This window comes from Sphaeramia orbicularis, chromosome 4, assembly GCF_902148855.1.
Source record: "Sphaeramia orbicularis chromosome 4, fSphaOr1.1, whole genome shotgun sequence".
In the NCBI taxonomy this organism is placed as follows: Eukaryota; Metazoa; Chordata; class Actinopteri; order Kurtiformes; family Apogonidae; genus Sphaeramia; species Sphaeramia orbicularis.
The window spans coordinates 59,784,891-59,806,694 of NC_043960.1; the positions used below are offsets into that span (position 1 = coordinate 59,784,891).

General features: G+C 36.9%; 1 protein-coding gene across 3 annotated transcripts in view; it reads right to left on the reverse strand.

Annotated features, from left to right (window-relative positions):
• Positions 1 to 19,300, reverse strand: part of map1sa (microtubule-associated protein 1Sa) — a 42,605-nt gene extending 23,305 nt beyond the window's left edge. For all 3 annotated transcript variants that reach the window (XM_030132692.1, XM_030132690.1, XM_030132691.1), the window contains exon 1: positions 19,020 to 19,300. In XM_030132692.1, coding sequence (XP_029988552.1) covers positions 19,020 to 19,185 — 166 coding nt within the window. In that variant the 5' untranslated portion in view covers positions 19,186 to 19,300. The remainder of the gene's footprint in view (positions 1 to 19,019) is intronic.
• Between the last annotated feature and the right edge of the window lie 2,504 nt (positions 19,301 to 21,804).

A 21,804-nucleotide genomic window follows, 5' to 3' on the forward strand; every position in this document is an offset into this window, starting at 1 on the left:
CATTCAAAACAGAGACATTTTTTTTGCTAAACTTGATTTGTTTTTAATCATGTAATAGTTTGCTATAATATGTTGCAAAAAATGTTAATTTTAAGTGACATTTAGGCTATATAATGTAAATTTTTATTAGTAAGTTTGAATTTTTCATCAATTACTAAAAATTTTAGGCGACCCCATTTGAATTCTAGGCAACCCCACGTGGGGTCCCAACCCCAAGGTTGAAAAACACTGTACTAAATGTTTTGTGTAAATGATAAACTGAGGCAGAATATTGGTCAAATTGCATTTATTTTTCTTAAATTCATAGTAGTTTGTGTTATTCACATTTTTAAAGGATAGTTTATAGATGTAAACATCTTCATAACGTAATTTTACTTTTTCACTCTCAAAAACATAAACAGAAGTTTAGAGTGGTCCTTATTTATGGGTTATTATGTTATTGTTTGACTGTTTCAGACCTAAATGGGCTGAATGTGGAACCTGAACCAGACTCAGTTTGATTAGAATATTGTTGTTTGACGGTTCTACTGAAGCAAAAACACTGATTATGGAGACGCTCCTCACACAAACACATAAACTCATCATAACTGACCTTGCAGACGTTACAGCTGAGGGTTGAACTGACCTCACACCGTCACCATGTGGTGTCTGCAGCTCTAACAACAGCACAGACGCATTTGACAAACACCCCGAAGCATCAGAGACGTTAACACTAAACCTGACGATTAAAGGGTTAAAATGAGCTCTGCTTCAGAGTCAGACGTGGCCTAATGTTTGTTCTATCTCTGTCAGATGATCTGAAACAGGAAGCTAAGGCTATTTAGTAACAGAGCTTCCTCTTTAGACCTTCAGAAGGCAGAAAATAAAGCCGGCAGTGAGATAACAAACTGAGCAGAAACAGATACTGAGCACAAACAGATACTGAGCAGACAGAAAACACACTGAAAAATCAGACGGACGATGAAACTGAAGAACAGAAACAAACTGAACCAAGGCTGGAAATCACATACTGTTGATCTGAACAGCATGAAAACAGAGACAAATGAGTTACAAGCACAAAAAAAAATTAAAAAAAAAAAAAAAAAAAAACAGCCAAAAAGCAGAAAGAAACAGACCCTAACCAAGAAACAGAATATTGAACAAAGTATTATATTAAAGAGGCCGACACAGTCTGTACATGTAAGATTAGGTTTATGGTCAGACTAGTTCCAAACACACTGAGCCCACAGTTCAGTCTAGAGCCCGACTGATGTGGGATTTTTGGGGCCAATGCCGATACCGATAATGGGGGCTAAAAAAAGCCAATATCCAATATATCGGCCAATATCGGATATTGGCCGATATCCAATATATTGGCCGATATATGAAATAAGAACACTGTTCTACACAGGATATAATAATCTTATATTAGATAATTGTGGACAGGTGGATAAACAGCTGTATAAATCTTTGTTTGTCTCACAAAGATAATTGACACAACTTTCAAATGCAAACTACGCAATCACAAAAATAGAGCAAAAAATATTACTTTCCCTTACAAATTTTGATGTGTCTGCCTCATGGCACTACAACTTCCCATGTGAACTATGGACTAAACTGAGCATGTGCAGAGTGAATTAGGTGAGTCCTAAGTTGTTCCTGATTGGAACAATAGCAAGATTTACAACTGGCCCATGTTACAACTGTCCCCGGTCTCCCCTACACTATTAATACCCAAGCGTGCCTGCAGAATGAAATTGTGAGGTAGACAGGAACTGCATGGACATGGGTGTGTGTGTGTGGGGGTGAATACTTCATAAGACGGGGGGGGGGGGGGGTCGGAGCAGGGGGGATTAGCAGTCCATCCCTGTCAGAGCACGTGGGGGTGGGTGTAGCTCCGTGATTATGTGGGGATGATAGCGTCATTGTCCGAGCAGGAATTAAAGTGAAACTAACTTGCTTTACTGTTCCTCTAACTCTCAGGGCAGCACACACACACACACACACACACACACACACCCACACACACAGGGGCAGCAAGCGACAGAATCTCTGCACAGCAAAAAAGTTAATACATCGGCTACATATTGACGGATGTTGATTAATTGATGATACACTATAATCGGCCCAATTAATCGATTGGGCTCTAGTTCAGTCTGATGTCGTGTTTACACTACGTGGAACCGACTCGACTCAGGTACCAGGTCCTATTCCTGGAGACCGTTTCCATTACAGGATACTACTGACTTCAGAGTACCTGGTTGTCATAGTGACACGGCGTGTAACTTCTGTGTCGTCTGCTCAGAGCTGCTGATAAACTCGGTCCTTTCGTGTTGTTCCGTCAAACTCTAGCTAAATTTTTTTGTCGTCCACCAAGGACAGAAACTGTTTGAACCTCCTGGACCGACCACGCTGTAGTTCTGTGGGCTGTAATCATGTGGATTAACCTACCGATAGATTTACTGTCAACTTCTGCATCTGTGTTTTTAAAATGGTGGGTCGCACATTGATGATGCAGTGACGCAGAGACAACTCTGACCAATCAGTGGTCTGCAGTGTTTACACGTCACCTTTTAGTATCTGTTCACTTGTTTTGGAACCTCAGCGGAGTAGATACCAAAGATTTCAAGTTCTTTTTACGTAATGGAAACCAAGGTTATTATCGTTAACGAAAACTAACGAAATGACGAAAACTAGGATTGAAAAAACATTTTAATTTAATTTATTTAACTGAAATTATTAAAAATTATAATTAAAAGAAAAAAATGATAACTAACTGAAACTGTATTGTGTGTTTACAAAACAAACTAAAACATAAAAATTATGGGTAAAATTCCCTTCGTTTTCGTCTTTGTCAACGTCAGATTGATGTGAAATCGATTTATTTCGCTCTAGCGATTTTAGCTAGCTGCACCGTAAGACACTTGACGGTCCGTCACTTGTATTCACTTGTGGTTTCCAGTCATCTTCAGGTCCCCACTCTACCTGGAAACATGGAGACTAAAGTTGGGAGAAAGCAGCAGAGTCCTTTCTCGGATTTTTTTGAATACGACGACAGAGAAGAAGAGAAAAGAGATGACAAAACTAAAATTAATACTAAAACTAAGCATTTAGAAAAAAATTAAAACTAATAAAAACTATCAAACCTGCTCTAAAAATGAATTGAAAAAAACTGAATTAGAGGAAAAAAGTCAAAACTAAATAAAACTAAACTAGAATGAAAAATCCAAAACTGTTAGAACCTTGATGGAAATGCAAAAAGGCCGAATCAAGTCGAGTCGAGTTGGTTCCATGTAGTGGAAATGCAGTATAAGCTGCATCAGGAGTAATAATACTGGTGAAGTCCAGAGCACTGGGTCCTTTCAGCTGTTTCTGGTTCTACAGACCACTTCAATCTGTACTTATAATTTCAAATATCTACTTTACTCAGTCTGTTCATCACTATTCACCCTGTGTCCCTTTAACCTCTCCCCTCTGGAGGGAGGAGCTACTGTTTCAGATATAGCCGCTTGGGGCCCAATGACGATGGGACCTGAGGTGACCCATCTGTGCCCTGTCCTGACCTGCGACCCCTGACCTCCTCCCCCACTCTCACCTGTCTGGATGGACCCTTCAGCTGTCTGCATCCCCCCCACCCCCCACCCCCCCTCACAGACTGGACCTCCATCATCACATGGACGTCCATCAGTCCTGGTTCATCTACAGTCTGTCCGTCCATAGTGGATCTGTCCTTCACTGTGGTTCTCCCTCAGGTTCCTCTTTTCCCTCTGGGTTTTTAGAATCTTTCTTTGCCGATAAGGAGGGTCGAAGGACGGGGGATGCCCAGGACATTAATCCATTTCCTTCATCAACTGTTTATTTGACTGTTGCTTATTTTCATATTTAACAGTTTCTGTAAAGCCCTGTGAGGTGACCTTTGTTGTGATATTGGGCTCTCCAAATAAAACGTAATTGAAACAGGTACTAAACACGCTAAAATCAGACTAAAATGAAGTGCAACAGATGAGACACTCAAAGAAAAACAGAAAACTTTAGTGTGTATTAAGGCTGCACAATTAATTGTTAAAAGATCGCAATCTCGATTCACATATGTATGCGATCTCATTTCTGAACACTGATGACTCTTAAGCATTTTATTTTACAGGCTGCATTACAAATAAATGCCCACAAATGCAGAACCGCCTAAAGACCCGCGTTGTAAGACCACGTCTTTACAACACGTGACCTGCTGCTATGGGCTGCAATTGAGTGAAGAAAGAGTGAACAAGAAAAGCACTCAAAGAGCACAGACCTCTGCCAAGGCAGATCAATGCCCCCCCCCCCAATCACCACCAAAATGTAACCATTTCTTCCACATGCCAGTATCAACATTTCCTGAAATTTTCATCCAAATCCATCCATAACTTTTTGAGTTATCTTGCTAACAAACAAAGCAAAGTGATCACAATACCTCCTGGCGGAGGTAATTACAGCGGAGGAACGTCTGCGGTAAAGACAGTGAAATGGATGAAAACCCCAGTGGTAGTGGTGAGTCCCCCACCTGAACTGGTGCACAGTAAAGGTTCACATTCGTTGGTGTTCATCTCATGTTGGTCTTTTCTGTCATCCAGATCCAAGTGTGTTTTCATTTTCACTTCTCTGACTTCTGCTGCTTTTCCTCTTACTCTCCTTTTCTTTTCTTTGCCGGTGAGGATAACCCGGCCTTTAACCAAGAATCAAAAGTCTCGCCCTCTCTAAAATTTTATATTAAAATAAAAATATTCCATTGTGCCGGATGGGAAGTTTTTTTGTGCTGCAAACTTTCACAGATCAGCTGACGTCGCTTAGCAACCTGGACCATAACTGCAGCGTTTCCGCTGGTAAGGTTTATCCATGCCGCCACACCAAACATTTCATACAAAAAAAAAAAAAAACATTACCGTCGTGTATTATACATATGTATAATATATAATAGGCCAGGACAGGAGGGGAGGGAAAAGGGGAAATGAACACAAAGTTTCATTTTCACTTGTGCGGGGGCACAGACCGCACCACCCCGTACCCCCATAGTATAAGTAGGACGGAAACTGATGCATGTGCACAGGTAACCGGCTGAAACGCATGTGCGTGCAACCCCCCTTGACCGAACTGTGTGCTTGCAGCTGAGCCCCCCCTCACACACACACACCGACCGAAACGCATGCGTGTGCACCCCTGCCGGAACATGTGTGTGCAACCCCCACCACATTACTCACAGCCACACCAACAGATCAGTTCCACAGCAAACACTGCATAAGTGACTGGACTACTGCAGTGATATGAAAGATGTGAATCAGAAGTAAAAGAACCCATTTTCTTTGACAGCGGTGAAATAAACATTTTGTAAAAAAAAAAAAATCGTGCCAGAGAATCGTGATCTCAATTCTAAGCAAAAGAATCATGATTCACATTTTTGCCAGAATCGTGCAGCCCTAATTTGTGCATTTAAGACTTGTAAGACTTGTTAAGACCCTGCAGTAACCCTGCAGGCAGAACAAAGACGAAAAACTGACAGAAACAGACAAATAAACGGAGGAAAAGAAGCTGAAAACAGATGATGATCAAGCAGAAAACAGACAAACAGCACAAAGAACAGAAGCAGATAAACAAGACAAGAATAGGATTCAACAAACAGGTGAGAAACCCCTAAAACCCCTTTAAAATCAGGCTCAAAAAAGCGCAGACACTGAGAACGGCTCTAAAAATGCATGTGTTCACTGCTGTGTGTGCAGGACTTCCAGCCCCTGGATCTAAAATATGATTAAACTGGCTCAATGTTCACCATCATTCTGCCTTAATGCACATTAACACCACATGATGCAGAGTACACTGAAGCCACTTACAGCAGAAGAGAAGAGCTGCTTCAGCGTCCAGCCCTGAAAGACGCTTTTATATCTGGTACATGAGCCCAGGGCCCAAAATAAACGAAACAGACTTTTTACAGCGGAGTACCCCCTGAAATAGACTTTTTACAGTAGAGTACCCCCTGATATAGACCTTTTACAGCTTTTTTTTTTCTTTTTAAAGTTACCCTTTAACAAAACACATGACTAAAGTGAACAAATATGAACATGAAATGTCTGAAGAAAAGTGCAGTTTTAATAACATTATGCTGATGCTTAAACTTGTACTATTTTTTGTGCATGTTTTGTTGCTTTTATTATAACTTTTTTTGTATTTGGTCGTATTATTTCAGTTCATTTTTTTCATGTTTCTCAAAACATTTTTATGTTTTATTCATGTTATTGCTTATTTTGTTCATTTTTGTTAAATTTTTGGGTAATTTTTAATCAGTTTTTGACATTATTTATATGTTATTCTGTTATTATTTTACTGGTCTGATCCAATTAAGATCATATTGAGGTGTGGTTAAAAAATGTGAATAACCTGAACAAATATGAACCTGAACTGTCTTCATATAAATCAGTGTAATTGTACCAATATTCTGTCTATTATTAAATGTTGTGTGTATTTGTACATCCACTGTATCAGTACGTTATAATGTACATGTGTAAATGAGAAACTGAGGCTGAATATTGGTACGGTTACACTTATTTTTCTTAAGAAACTTCAGGCTGTTCATATTATTCACACTTTTTACAGGACAGTGTGTAGATGTAAATATTTTCATAATGTAATTGGACTTTTTCACTGTTATTATTGTCCTGGTTCTGACCCACATTAGATCATACTGGTCTGAACGTGGAACCTGAACTAACATGAGTTTGACAGCTCTGCTTTAAATGATGATGAACTAAATAAACACAATGTGCTGATTGTGTTTCTCAGCTTTAATTAAATGCACTTGTCAATAATAAATAGCACTGAATGACTGGGGTTTTTTCTGTTCTGTATGTGTAAGAAACGCTTGTTTACTGAAAATTATTAAATTATGCCATAATGTAGAATTATTTCTACAATATATGTATACATATTTACTAGGGATGTAATGATTACCGGTATAAATATAAACCGTTGCAAAATGCCCAACGGTAAGTATTACCGTTTAAATTCTAATTATCATGAAAACTAGGGCTGTGTATCGGCAAGAATCTGGCGATACGATACAAATCACAATACTAGGATCACGATACGATATATCATGATATATCATGATACTGTTAAAAAGGCAATTTTTTGTTTGTTTCTTTTTTTAAATGATTATTTCGTGGAAGAATTGAATTACAGCAGAAATCTGCACAAATACTACACACATTTTTATTTGATCCCAACAGGATCTAATGTTCTATCACCAAATGTTCAAACTGTGATCAAACTGAAATTCTGTTTCACAGACATTCCAGTTTCAGATCCTGTTCAAATGTTGAATGAATGAATGAATGAATGAATGAATGTTTATTTCAGTTAAATACAAAATACAAAACACATACATATTAAAAAAACAACAAAACAAAACATACATATTAAAAAAACAAACAAATATAAAATTAACACATTTTGTAACTGAAAAAGGAAGAAGCTGAAGCCGGAGGCTTATTTCTGCTTCTCCTGTTCACATCCTTAGTCCACACCTGAAGTTGCAGCAGATAAATACTTAAACACAAATTATACTACATTCAGTGTTATAAGTCATTTTGTAATCATATTACTTTCATAGCCCTCCATAATTTGACAAATTTAATTCTTTTTGAAACTCAACAGTGAGCTACACAACTTCACTTCATCCTTCAATTTGTTCCATAGCTTGACACCAATAACTGAAACACTGTGATATTTAACGTTTGTTCTTACTTTACATTTTTCATACACAAACATCCCTCTTAAATTATAATGTCCTTCTCTTAACTTAAAAATTTTCTGAATAAAAAAAGGAAGGTTTTTACTTTTAACGCGAAACATAAATTCCATTGTTTTTAAATATACAATATCGAAAAATTTTAGTAAACCAGATTCTACAAAAAGTGGATTTCTTGATTGGAGATAACCAGCTTTGTTTATGACTCTAATAGCTTTTTTTTGGAGTTTAATTATCGGGTCTAAATTAGTTTTATACACATTGCCCCATATTTCCACACAGTATGACATATATGGCATTACAAGTGAACAATACAATATATGCAAACATTTTTTGCTTAACAAGTCCCGAGTTTTATAAAGAATCGCAACAGCCTTGGACATTTTTCGTTTGATATATTCTATTTGTGGTTTCCAACAGAGTTTATGGTCAATAATCACTCCCAAAAATTTTGTTTCATACACCCTTTCAATTTCAATTTCATAAATTTTCAGTTTTATATCATAATTTCCCCTAGCACCACCAAAAACCATAAATTTTGTTTTATCTTCATTAAGTGATAACTTATTTACATCAAACCATTTTTTTTAACTTGACCAATTCCTTTTGCACCATTTCTAATATTTGTTTCATATTTGCTCCCGAATAAAGCAAATTAGTATCATCTGCAAATATTGTAAATTTTAACTCACTAGATGCCATAAAAATATCATTTAAATAAAGTATAAATAACTTGGGTCCCAGAACTGAACCTTGTGGGACCCCACATGTTACTTTTCTAAGTTGTGAATTTGTATTTCCAATTGATACGTACTGAGACCTATTTTGTAAATAACTTTTTAACCAGTTTTGTGCCACACCTCTTATACCATACATTTCACACTTCCGGAGTAATATTGAGTGATCAATTGTGTCAAATGCCTTCCTTAAATCAATAAAAACACCAACAGTATGTTGTTTCTGATCCACCGCTGTTGCTATATTTTCTGCAAATTCCATTACTGCTAAAGATGTTGATCGTTTTTTCCTAAATCCGTACTGATGATCATTTAATATCCTATATTTATCTACATAGTCATCTAACCTCTTTACAAACAGTTTCTCAAGAATTTTAGAAAATTGTGGTAACAGTGACACCGGTCTATAATTTGACACCATGTGCTTATCACCATTTTTATAAATTGGAATCACTTTAGCTATTTTCATCTTTTCTGGAAAAGTGCCTGTTTGAAATGATTTGTTGCATACATGAGTGAATGGTTGAAGGATACTGTTTATCACTTGTTTATGAGTGACATATCAATGGAATTTCTATCAGTAGATTTTTTATTTTTAAACTTCCTGACCACTTCCAACACTTCACTTTCACAAACTCCACCAAGAAACATTGAATTATTGTTTTCAATATCAAAATCAAAGTTTTTCTCATCCTTTTCCCACTTGGTAATATCTTTTGCCAAATTTGGACCGACATTAACAAAAAAGTCATTAAAAATATTCACAATGTCCTCCATATTTTCCATCACAGTGTCACCAGTTTTAACAACATATGTAGAAAAATCCTTTTTATTACTTTTTTTAATCATATCATTTAACACTCTCCAAGTGCCTTTAATATCATTTTTGTGTATTTCCAACAACTGATCATAATAGGCTTTTTTTATGTGTTCTTATGATTGCTGTTAATCTATTTTTGTATCTTTTATATTTATTCTCTTTTTCTTTCATTCTGTGCTTCAGAAATTCCCTATAGAGCCTGTTTTTCTTCTTACAAGCCCTTTCCAATCCCTTAGTTAACCATGGTTTCTTATTCTTTTTAAAATCTTGTCTATATTCTTTCACAGGACAATGTCTGTTGTACAATGTCAGGAATCTGTCTAAGAAAGCATTATATGATTCATTAACATCATCTACATAAACGTCATGCCAGTCATAATTTATTAATTCCTCGTTTAAGGCCGTAATTGCTTCTGGTGACTTTGTTCTAACCAGCCAAGGTTTTTGCTTATAGTTGGGTAAAGAAAATTTGTTGTTCATTTTCAGTTCTACAAAAACTGGTAAATGATCACTTATGTCAGTCAGAAATAGACCACTCGTTATTTCACCATCAATAATATTTGTAAAAATATTATCAATCAATGTTGCGCTTTCCAATGTGATTCTACTTGGTTTTGTAATTACAGGATGAAAACTCAAACTAAACATAGTATTTACAAATTCTGCTGTTTTTGCATGTTCATTCCATTTCAGTAGATCAATGTTAAAGTCACCACAAACCAGAATCACCTTATCACAATATTTTTCATATAAATCAGTAATCTCCTTATTGAATTTCTCTATGCATGACCCCGGTGTCCTGTAAATACAACTAAGGGGCCGTTTACACGGCGTCGGATTCAGTCGACTCCGGGAAGATTTCATCGCGGATTAGCCTTCTGTTAACATGGAAACGGTGCCTAGAGTGCCTGAATCTGGAAACTTTTGATACCAGGGTCCAGGGTGGAACGTTATCGATACGCTCCGCATTCCAGCTCCATGTTAACGCGAGTCGGAGCGTTCCGGGGTAAAATATGACGTCACCCCATGCGCGCGCAGCCAAGAACCGCCAGTTAACCCACTCCAGGCCAGTTGGTGGCAGTAATGCGCCTCCAAGCTGGTTTGCCAGCCTCTATGACACAATAAAGCTGCAGAAAAAGAAGAAACAACCACAACAACAATTGCCGGTTTCAGAACAACATACGTGCTGCTAACTGTGCTCAGCTCGTCTGTCCAGACAAAGAAGTCCTGCGTCTTTGTACGACCACTCGCCATTGTTGTTTGTAAATAGTGTTGTCCGCCTCTTTTTCTTCTTCTTCTTCTTCTCCTCATTTAAAGGCTGTCTAAACCGGAAATCGTTTGTGCGCAGGCGCGTGTTTTACCGCCACTGTTTCACTACAGCTCTACATCGCCAGCTACTGGTCTGGCATGGCCACTACAGCGTATTCAGCCGTCCTCGCGGACTCGTGTTAATGCAGATCGTTATCATAGCGGCTTCGTCTTAACGCGGAATGATTTTAAAACACAAAGGAGAAATCTTTGCGGAATTGGATCGTAGCGTTGCCGTGTAAACGTAGCCTAAGAAATATGTTTTTGTGTTTTTCCATCTTAATTTCAACTGTTACACATTCCATCAGATTGTCTATAGCAATTGTCAAGTCACCATTTATCTTACATTTCAAATCATTTAATACAAATAGGGCCACCCCCCCCTCCTCTTTTATTGGCTCTATTTTGCCAAAACATTTCATATCGTTCTAATTCATCATGTAACCCTTTCTCATCACTCAGCCAAGTCTCTGAAATTGCTATTACACTAAATTTATGCTGTTCAGATGTTCAGATTCTATTAGTTCACAACTAACATCAGAACAGGATTTGAGTTCAATCCCAACAAAGGAACCAACATTATTGAATAAAAGAGTGTGAAATAAGAATAAATAAAATATAAACAAAAACTAAAATGAACCTCCACAATATCTGCATTTGAATAAATACCTAAAAATATCGATACAGCACTTTTTAATACCGATACAGTATTGTGAAATGAAATATCACAATATATTGCTGAACCAATATTTTCTTACAGCTGTAATGAAAACCATGTTTGATTACCGCATTTGAAAGAGAGAGAGAGAGAGAGAGAGAGAGAAAGAGAGAGACTGACTATCTATGAAAAAGAAACTAAAACAAAAAAATGGAAAATGGTCAAACAATGGCTAAAAGGTTCCATCTTTAATGCACATTTGTATGTTTGATGTTTACATGTTAACATTTGAATGTTTCTGCAACAGAAAGTACATTGTACCAATTATTTTATTTGTTTTTTGTTGTTTTTTTCAAAATACAACTTGGTTAAATTATTTCAGTGTGTGTAGGGATGTAATGATATGAAAATTTCATATCACGGTTATTGTGACCAAAATTATCAAGGTTATCATTATTATCGTGGTATTGTTGAAATTGTGCTCAAAATGTTCAAAAAGTACTAATACACACACTGAAATAATTTACCCAAGTTGTATTTTGAAAAAAAAACAAACAACAGAAAAAAACAAATAAAATAACAGACACAGTGTCCCTTCTGTTGCAGAAAGATTCAAATATTAACCCTTAGTGGTCTGAGCCTATTTTGTCTGTTTTCAGTCCTTTTGATTTGGCCTTTATATACTATAGAAACAAATGTTTACTATACCCATGTTTGGGATCTGTTTTTTCAGCACTTCATCTGTAACATCTGTCTATTATTTTTTCACTTTAACCTACTATAAAAACACAAAAGGACAAAAAACAAAAAAATATATAAAATTTGATTTGAAACATGTATATAATTTATTGCATAAATAACACACAAATGCTTAACGAACCTTTTCAAACACTTTAAAAGTGAATATTGGTTCCAAATATTAGGTATAGAAAATTAAAATTGTAATAAATTAAAACTATACTCAAATATTTGACATAAAAGCAGATCTTTACATAGGGTTTATACCCCTAAAAGTGTGCTAATCAAACACGGTTATCATGATAATTAGAATTTAAACGGTATTACTAACCGTATGCAATTTTACTGCCGTTTATTGTTATACCAGTAATCGTAACATCCTTAAGTGTGTGTATTAGTACTTTTTGAACATTTTGAACACATTTCAACAATACTGCAATAATAATGATAACCGTGATAATTTTGGTCACAATAACCGTGATATGAAATTTTCATATCGTTACATCCCTAATGTATACATGTATTCTCCATTTTCTGGTGAATTCAAATAATGCAGTCAGAATACTTCACAGTTGGTCTGTAATAATTAGCTCAAAAACCAGGTGAAGACTAGTAGAGATTTCTGAAAATTACAGAACTTACAGAGACTGTGTATTAGTTTTATTCCAACACCAACGTCTGTAAATGATCCTTAGTTTTTCTCTGACATTTAAGACACATTTTAACCCATTTCACTATAAATAAGCAGCTGCTGAGACTTGGAGCCACAGATGAATGATGACATTGAGCCTCAGTCGGAGCAGAGCTGCAGGGGTTTCACAGGATGTTTTCAAGAAAATCTATGACATGAAATGGAGCTGGTATGAAATAAACCATGTGAATCTTCATCACAATGATGAAGATTCACTGAGTTCACAGGAAAGACACTGATCACAGAACTTCAGTTGGATCTGATTGACAAACTGAAATCAATCATTTATTACTTTTCCACACACACTGATTATTGGAGATCCACTTCAGATCATTAAAAACTGACAAAAACTGTTAAACTACAACATATTAAGTGGTTCAACTGGTCTGACAGACTTCTGACTGATGGTTTATTAAAGATTAGGGCTGTAAGAAAATATCAGTTCTGCAATATATCGCGATATTTCATTTAACAATACTGTATCCACATTAAAAAGTACTATATCGATATTTTTAGGTATTTATTCAAATGCAGACATGGTGGAGGTTCATTTTTGTTTTTTCTTTTATTTATTCTTATTTAACACTCTTCTATTAAATAATGTTCGTTCCTTTGTTTGGATTGAACTCAAATCCTGTTCTGATGTTAGTTGTGAACTAATAGAATATGAACATTTGAACAGGATCTGAAACTGGAATGTCTGTAAAACAGAATTTCAGTTTGAACACAAGAACATTTCGTGAAACAACATTAGATTACATAACATTATCCCTGTTGGGATTAGGGATGTAACGATTACCGGTATAACGATAAACCACGGTAAAATTGCAGACGGTTAGCATTACCATTTAAATTCTAATTATCATGAGAGCCGTGTTTGATTACTGCACTTTTAGGGGAAAAAACTCAATGTAAAGATCTGCTTTTATGTCAAATATTTAAGTATAGTTTTTATTTATTACAATTTTAATTTTCTATACCTAATATTTGGAACCAATATTCACTTTTAAAGTCTTTGAAAAGGTTCATTAAGCATCTGTGCATTATTTATGCAATAAATTTTATACATGTTTCAAATCGGATTGTATTTTTTGTGTGTTTTTTGTCCTTTTATGTTTATATAGTAGGTTAAAGTGAAAAAATAATAGACAAATGATATAGATGAAGTTGTGCTGAAAAAAACAGATCCCAAACATAGATATAGTAAACATTTGTTTATATAGTATATAAAGGCAAAATCAAAAGGACTGAAAAATGGACAAAATAGGCTCAGACCACTAATGCCCCATTTCCACTGCGTGGTATCGGCTCGGCTCGACCTTTTTGCATTTCCATTACAAAAAAGGACCTGGAATCTGGTACCTGGTACTACTTTTTTGGTATCATCTCCGCTGAGGTTCCAGGACTGGGGACCAGATACTAAAACGTGACGTATAAACACTGCAGACCACTGATTGGTCAGACAGTCGCCTCTGTGACCCGCTGTTTCACAAAAAACAGATGCGGAAGTTTACAGTAAATCTTTGGGTACATTAATCCACATGATAACAGCCCAAAACTACACCATGGTCAGTCCAGAAGATTCAGTCTTTGGTTGCCGATGTAAAAATTCAGACGAGACAACACGCAACGAGTGAGTTTATCAGCAACTCTCCAAACAGACAACACGGAAATAACGCGCCGCATCGCTATGACGACCAGGTACTGTAAAGTCAGTAGTATCTTGTAATGGAAACGGTCTCCAGGAATACCGAGTCGAGCCGAGCCGGTTCCACGTAGTGGAAATGCAGGATAACGGTTAATATTTGAATGTTTCTGTCAAGAGAAAGTGCATTGTGCCTATTATTTTATGTTTTTTTTTTTAAAATACAACTTGGTTAAATTATTTCAGTGTGTGTATTAGTACTTTTTGAACATTTTGAGCACAATTTCAATAATACCGCGATAATAATGATAACCGTGATAATTTTGGTCACAATAACCGTGATATGAAATTTTCATATGGTTACATCCCTAGTTGGGATCAAATAAAAATGTGTTTAGTATTTGTGCAGATTTCTGGTGTAATTCAATTCTTCAAGGAAATGATCATTTAAAAAAAAAGAAACAAACAAAAAAATTGCCTTTTTAAAAGTATCATGATATATTGTATCGTGATCTTAGTATTGTGATTTGTATCGTATCTCCAGATTCTTGCCAATACACAGCCCTATTAAAGATTATGTTGTTTTTCTGCATATGCAAATATTTTGTATCCAGTTTGGTGGGATTTTCACAATAAAACCCCAAAGGTTTTTTTTGTTTGTTTGATTTTTAAACATGATCATAAGGAAGGTTTTATGGGACACAGTGATGTAACATATAGCCATAAATTCAGCAGATAAAACTTCAAATATTACTTTGGGTCCAAGTGTGTGACAGTGCCACCAGTGTCTATTAATTAAACATTTAACACTAGGGCTGTGCATTGGCATGAATCTGGTGATACGATACAAATCACAATACTAGGATCACAATACGATATATCATGATACTGTTAAAAAAGCAATTTTTTTTGTTTGTTTCTTTTTTTAAACAATTCTTTCCTTGAAGAATTGAATTATACTATAAATCTGCACAAATACTAAACACATTTTTATCTAATCAGAACAGGATCTAATGTTCTATCACCAAATGTTCCTGTGTTCAAACTGAAATTCTGTTTTACAGACATTCCAGTTTCAGATCCTGTTCAAATGTTCATATTCTATTAGTTCACAACTAACATCAGAACAGTGTTTGAGTTCAGTCCAAACAAAGGACCGAACATTATTGAATAGAAGAGTGTTAAATAATAATGAATAAAATTTAAACAAAAAAGGAACATAAAAAAATGAAAATGAACCTCCACAATATCTGCATTTGAATAAATACTTAGAAATATCAATACTGTACTTTTTAATATTGATACAGTATTGGGAAATGAAATATCGCGATATATTGCACAACTGATTTTTTTCTTGAGTGATTTTTTTTTCCTTTTTTGGCATGAAAAAAAACAACAATACAAATGAAGTTTTTTTTACGACCCTGTTTTTCATGTAGTTACAAAAACGTCCTCTCAGCTGGACACCATGTATTTAATTTTTGAAGCAAAGAAACATGTATTTAAAACCCATCATCAGAAAGTGATATACTGTGTGAAAAATATGAAATAAAAACATTTTTAATGCCGCTAATGCCATTTTCTCACATTTTAACATACTCTAATACTAGTGGTTACTCAATTCATGGAGATAATATGCAAAAAAAAACTTTTTGTTCAAGAAAACTGTTAATTACGGTCTAATAGCCTAATAATTAGCAATTGACAGGGCTTTAGATTACCTTAATTTGGGCACATCAGATGCTGGAATCGGCGGAGGGGGTGGGTGCGGGATTAGATTTTTCAACAGTAATTCCTGTTTTCTCAGACTATTTCAGATATATTCAAGAGTATGAAGGCATGGATTCCACAAGTCTAATTTCCAGAAGTATTGATCAGCATATGGCCAGCTGATTTTAATTCCAAAATCACAGGACTGCATGCAGGCAGATAATTCATATGTCATATGTTTCACTGCGTTTGTTATGTGAGCGGCCTGAACTTATAGGTCGCCCACGAGGCATGGTTGTTGAGAGAAAACCTTTGGCGTACAACGTACGAGTCAATCTCCAAGCTCTCATCAGCTCTCATTGGCCGAAACGGGTGATTTAGACCAATCAAACGGCGCAAATATGTCATACCTGCTGCCAGACAATAGTCTGGTCTTGTCTGTCTTTTATGTTTTGTGTGTCACTTCCTGTTTTATTTTGTTAAGTTTTCCCTCATGTGTCTTGTCTGTCGTCTTTACTTCCTGTTCCCCGCTCATCCTGACCTCTGACCTGGTTACCTGTCTCCGCCCTAATTTGCTCCACCTGTGTCTAGTTGTCTTCCCTCCCTTTTGTGTATTTAAACCCTGTCTTTTCCCCTTGTCAGTCGCCAGTTTGTAACTCCAGTAGTTCAGACCAGCGTTTGACCTCGTTGTTCGTTGTTTGCCTGTTTTTGACCTGTTTTGGATTCCTCGGTTTTTCGTCTTCTGCCTGATCCCTGTCGGTTTTGTCTGCCTCATCTGATCTGGTTTTGACCTTCTCGCCCTGACTACCGGTACGTGAGTTTGCCTAGTCCTTATGTCCTGTTGCTCGATTGTTAGCCTGCCTGTGTATGACCTGTTTCCGTCCCTGACCTCCCTTTGCTTTTCCCCAGTCGGGGAAAAGACTCCTAACACCGCTCGGGGAGACGGGCTGCTGCCCTCGATCCGGAGGACGAATCTGAGGAGAAAATCCCCAACCATTATCCTCAAGATTCTGTCACTCATTATATTTTTTCACCTGTGTGTGAACAATAAACCTTTTGGAACTAACTTTTGTTGTCGGAGTTCTGCATTTGGATTCTGTGTTTGTGCTAACGTTATCACAAAATATGACTTCTGCGGGAAGCATGAATACTTGTGCTTTCCTGTTCGGTACATATGTGTTGTTGTCAATGTTTTCTCTGTCGTTATGAACAAGCCTTGTATATTATAACCGATGTGTTTTACGGGAGGAAAAAAGCAGGGGCGAGTGAGTCAATACTTTCGTTTACACTCTGCTCTGGCCTCTTTTTATTTTTAATTTGGGGACACTAATTTGGGGACATTTAATTTGGGCACACCGTTAGTCGGCCCAGCCAAGGTGTAATCTAAAGGCCTGATTGATTTACAGTCAAACATGTTACTTCAGATTAGGTTTATCTAGAACACGGGTGTCAAACTCATTTTAGTTCAGGGGCCACATTCAGCGGGCCAAACCATTAAAATAATAGCATTAAAAACCTAAAAATAATGACAGCTCCAAGTTTTTCCACTTCATTTTAGTGCAATAAAAAGCATGAAATTATGAAAATATTTACAAACTATCTTTTCACAAAAAAAGATGTGAATAACCAGAAAAAAAACTGTACTTTCTTAAGAAAAATAAGCTAAATTTTAACATTATTCTGCCTGAACTTTTCACTTGCACATGTGCATTAAACACAATGTTACACAAACATAATATTGTTGAAATTTTGAAGTTTGGAATGTTTAACTAAAATAAGAATGTCTACAATATTATGTGTCAACTTATTAACACAACTTACAAATCGGATCTACAAATCCACAAAACAGTAACAGCCACAATGTTGTTAAAATTGTACTTAATTTTCAGGTTGTTCACATTTTATTGGAAGGGTAATTAGACTGTTATTTTACTTAAGATCACATTGGGCTAAACCAGGTCAACACCCTTGACTGTTCATATCTTCAGTGTAATTTTTGCACTTTGTAAATTCATCTCGGGGGCCAGATTGGAACCTTTGGAGGGCCGAATTTGGCCCACGGGCCGCATGTTTGACACCTGTGATCTAGAACAACAAAGTTACAGTAATGGCATGAACTGCAGTGTTTGGGATGATGCATAAGTGTCCACTGTGTTGGCTGATATGGAACTAAAACAGCCAAATCCATGAATATACAAGAGAACAGCTGAAGAAGAACTGTCCACTGAACTGACCACTGAACTGACCACTGAACTGACCACTGAACTGACCGGTATGCATGAAAGGGTTAACACCACATTTTACTGTGACATCACACACCACATTCACCAGAAAACGGTAACTAGACAAGTGTTCCGAAGAGATGCAGACTGGACCCATTTAAAGCCACTTGTAGTCCCAGAAAAGCCCTGAACCCTTGTGTGGAGCAGCCGGGCCGGATGTCCTCCATGTCACAGCTAAATTTAACCCTAAAAACCCAGACAGCTGCTCCTCAGGGCGGACGGGATGGCACCAAAGCCCGTTAAAACCGTGTCTCCGGTAGATGTCCGAGTCTGGGACCCACGGAAAAACTCCAATAAATGAAGGTAAAGGTGTTCCATGTGAGCTGCTTGTGGTTTCTGTGTGGTTTTGGACACATTTAAAAACTACTTCGGCTTTGGCCGTTAGCTTAGCATGCTAACAGGAGTTGTGTCTATTCCGTGGAAATGTTTTCAAGTGTGTTTGTTTACAGTTTAAGGAGGAAAAAGTGTCTTTAAATAGACTTAAACTGATGTGGTTCGACTCCCAGGTTGGACATGCGGAGTCAAACCAGAGCACACACCGTGTTTTGGTCCCAGTTTTCGGACGCATTCATGGGTTTTATTGTGAAGGGGCTCGCGCACTTCCCGCCCTGTGGACCAGCGGATGCGCTCCGGTTCTAATGGGAGTCTGCGGTCCCGGGAACTTTTCCACAACTCACCTGAGTCTATCTGCCGCAGTATCCGCTCCAGGAGGCCGCTGGGCTGGAGGGCTCCCACCACCACCAGAACCGAGTAGTCCGCCGTCTGGGAGGAACCGGGAGGACAGGACCCGGGCCCGCCGCCCCGCTCTGCCGCTGCTGCCGCCGCTGCTGCTGCCGCCATCATGGCCTGGACAGTCCAGGAGTGACGTCACAGCCCACTGCCACTGGGGCTGCGGTCTGGAGGCGGGAGGAAGGAATGACTAACATAAGGAGCAACCAATCAGAGAGGAGGAAGGAACTGTTGAAACCAAGTGTGACCAATGAAAAGTGAGAGAGGCGTTTAAGGGCAAACGGGAAAAAGGACTTCCAACTAAGTTTATTAAAACGAACCCCTGAAGTTACTAAAAGCACAATCACATAGTTAGTACGCCTCTTACGACACGAACATTAAAGACTTTTAATTACCTCCGCCAAGGAGGTTATGTTTTTGCCAGGGTTTGTTTGTCTGTCTGTTTGTTTGTCTGTCCGTTAGTGTGCAACATAACTCAAAAAGTTATGGACAGATTTGGATGAAATTTTCAGGGTTTGTTGGAAATGGGATAAGGAAGAAATGATTAAATTTTGGTGGTGATCGGGGATGGGGGGGCCCACGGGGGGGGGGGGGGGGGGGGCACTGATCAGCCTTGGCGGAGGTCTGCGCTCTCCGAGTGCTTCCAGTTAATTAATTGATTGATGTATTTATTTCGAATATGAATGTCAAAACAGACGAAAATAAATAAACAAAACGCTTAAACATAAGACATATTATACATATTGTAAAAGGAGTGAGAAGAAGCATCACTTACAAACTCCACCCCTTCTCCTTATATAATTAATAACAATAATAGCCTTCCTAGTCTAAACATATATATACTATATACCATAATATGACTGATACTTATTGTTAAATAATTTGGTTTCTGGCTTTATATTATTATGAACAAATATAATATGATTTACTTGAACACATAATACAATAACACATATATGTAAATACCTATTCATACACAGATCTATACACCCACACATAAACATATACACCTACATATACACACACAGACACACACCTATACATACATATACATACACATACCACATACTTGTACATCTTTATATCACCCAGTGTTCCCCAACACCTCCTTCATCCCTGTACCTCTGAAAAATTGTGTCTTTGTGCCTCCTTATAAATTCTTTCACACTTGGACATTGCTTTAACTCTATATTTTAAGAAAATGAGCCAGTTTTAATTCTGACTTCTGTGTGTGTGTGTTCTCCTCTGTCTGGATCATATGGAGAAAGTACGGGAGAGGATTAGGGCCACTGGAAAAAAAATAAAAATCAAGGTCCAATATGCATATTTTTTCAATTATTATTATGGGAAAAAAAGTCAGAATTCTGAGGAAAAAGTCAGAATTCTGACTTTTTTTCCCCAAATAATAATAAAAAAAATATATATATATAGGTCAGAATTCTGACTTTTTCCTCAGAATTCTGAAAATAAATAAATAAATAGATAAATAAAAATCTGACATTTAAGGAGAGAGTCACTTTTGCTTTGTTGCTTAGGGTTTGCTTTGTTTGGGTTCCTGTACATGTTGGATTAGAAGGACACGAGGACACAGATGTTCTGGCTCAACAGCCTCTAAAATCACCTGTTGTAGAGATAGAAGCAGAGCAGAAGGGAAATCAAAAATCAATCATCAAAAATCACATTTATTTACTTGTATTTATTTTATTTTTTAATTTTGAATATCAAAAAAAAAAGAAAAAAAAAAATTTAATAAGCAAGATGGCAAACTTACTGGGACAGTTATGATACAGGAAGGCACCTATATCCTCCTGAGACCCAGTAAATAAACATGGTGGCCATTTTACATTAAATAATTGCCTTAATTGGAAACAGCAGGATGCAACAATTTTTACTGATAGATTTTTTTTCCCCATATAATGTCCTTTTCAGTGGAAAATTTTTAATTATTTATTTTAAAGTAAAGCTGTGCAACTCTTGTCCACTACAGAGGACAAACATGCATTGCTGGGACTCAGGAGGATATAATACACAGAAGCAGGATGGGAGGGAAAAATGAAGGGCAGTGATTTCCTTCATTAGAACAGGACATACTGAGTTACAGCATAGAGTAAAAAAAACACACAGATGGAAGGTGTGATGAATCTGAGTCAGTACAGGATGTTCTATTTGGATACAGGAGGTAAAAGGAAGCAAGGAAAGGACTGGAAGAAGCAGCAGAGAAAGAGAAAAGAGCATTCAATATGGGAAGTCTTAGTGCAGGAGGGTCCAACTCATGTTAGTTCAGTTCCACATTCAGCCCAGTTGGATCTGCAGTGGGCCGGACCAGTCAAATAATAACAGTGAAAAAGTAAAATTCTATTCTGATCAGGTTTACATCTACAAAGTTTCCTTAAAAATCTGAATAACATGCACAACTTGAATTGTCTTGAGAAAAACAAGTGCAATTTCAATAATATTCTGCCTCAGTTTATCATTTACACATGTGCGTTACAATCACACAAAACATTTAGTAACAGACAGAATATTGGTCAAATCGCATTTACTTTTCTTAAGACATTTCAGTTTGTTCAGGTTATTCACATTTTATATGAAAGTATAGTTTGGTAATGTAAACATTTTCACGTAATTTTCCTTTTTTACACCAAAAAAAAAAAACAAAAAAAAAAAACAAAGAGAAAATGTGGGGTTGTAATTATTTACAGGTTTTTATGATCATATTTACTGGTTCTGACC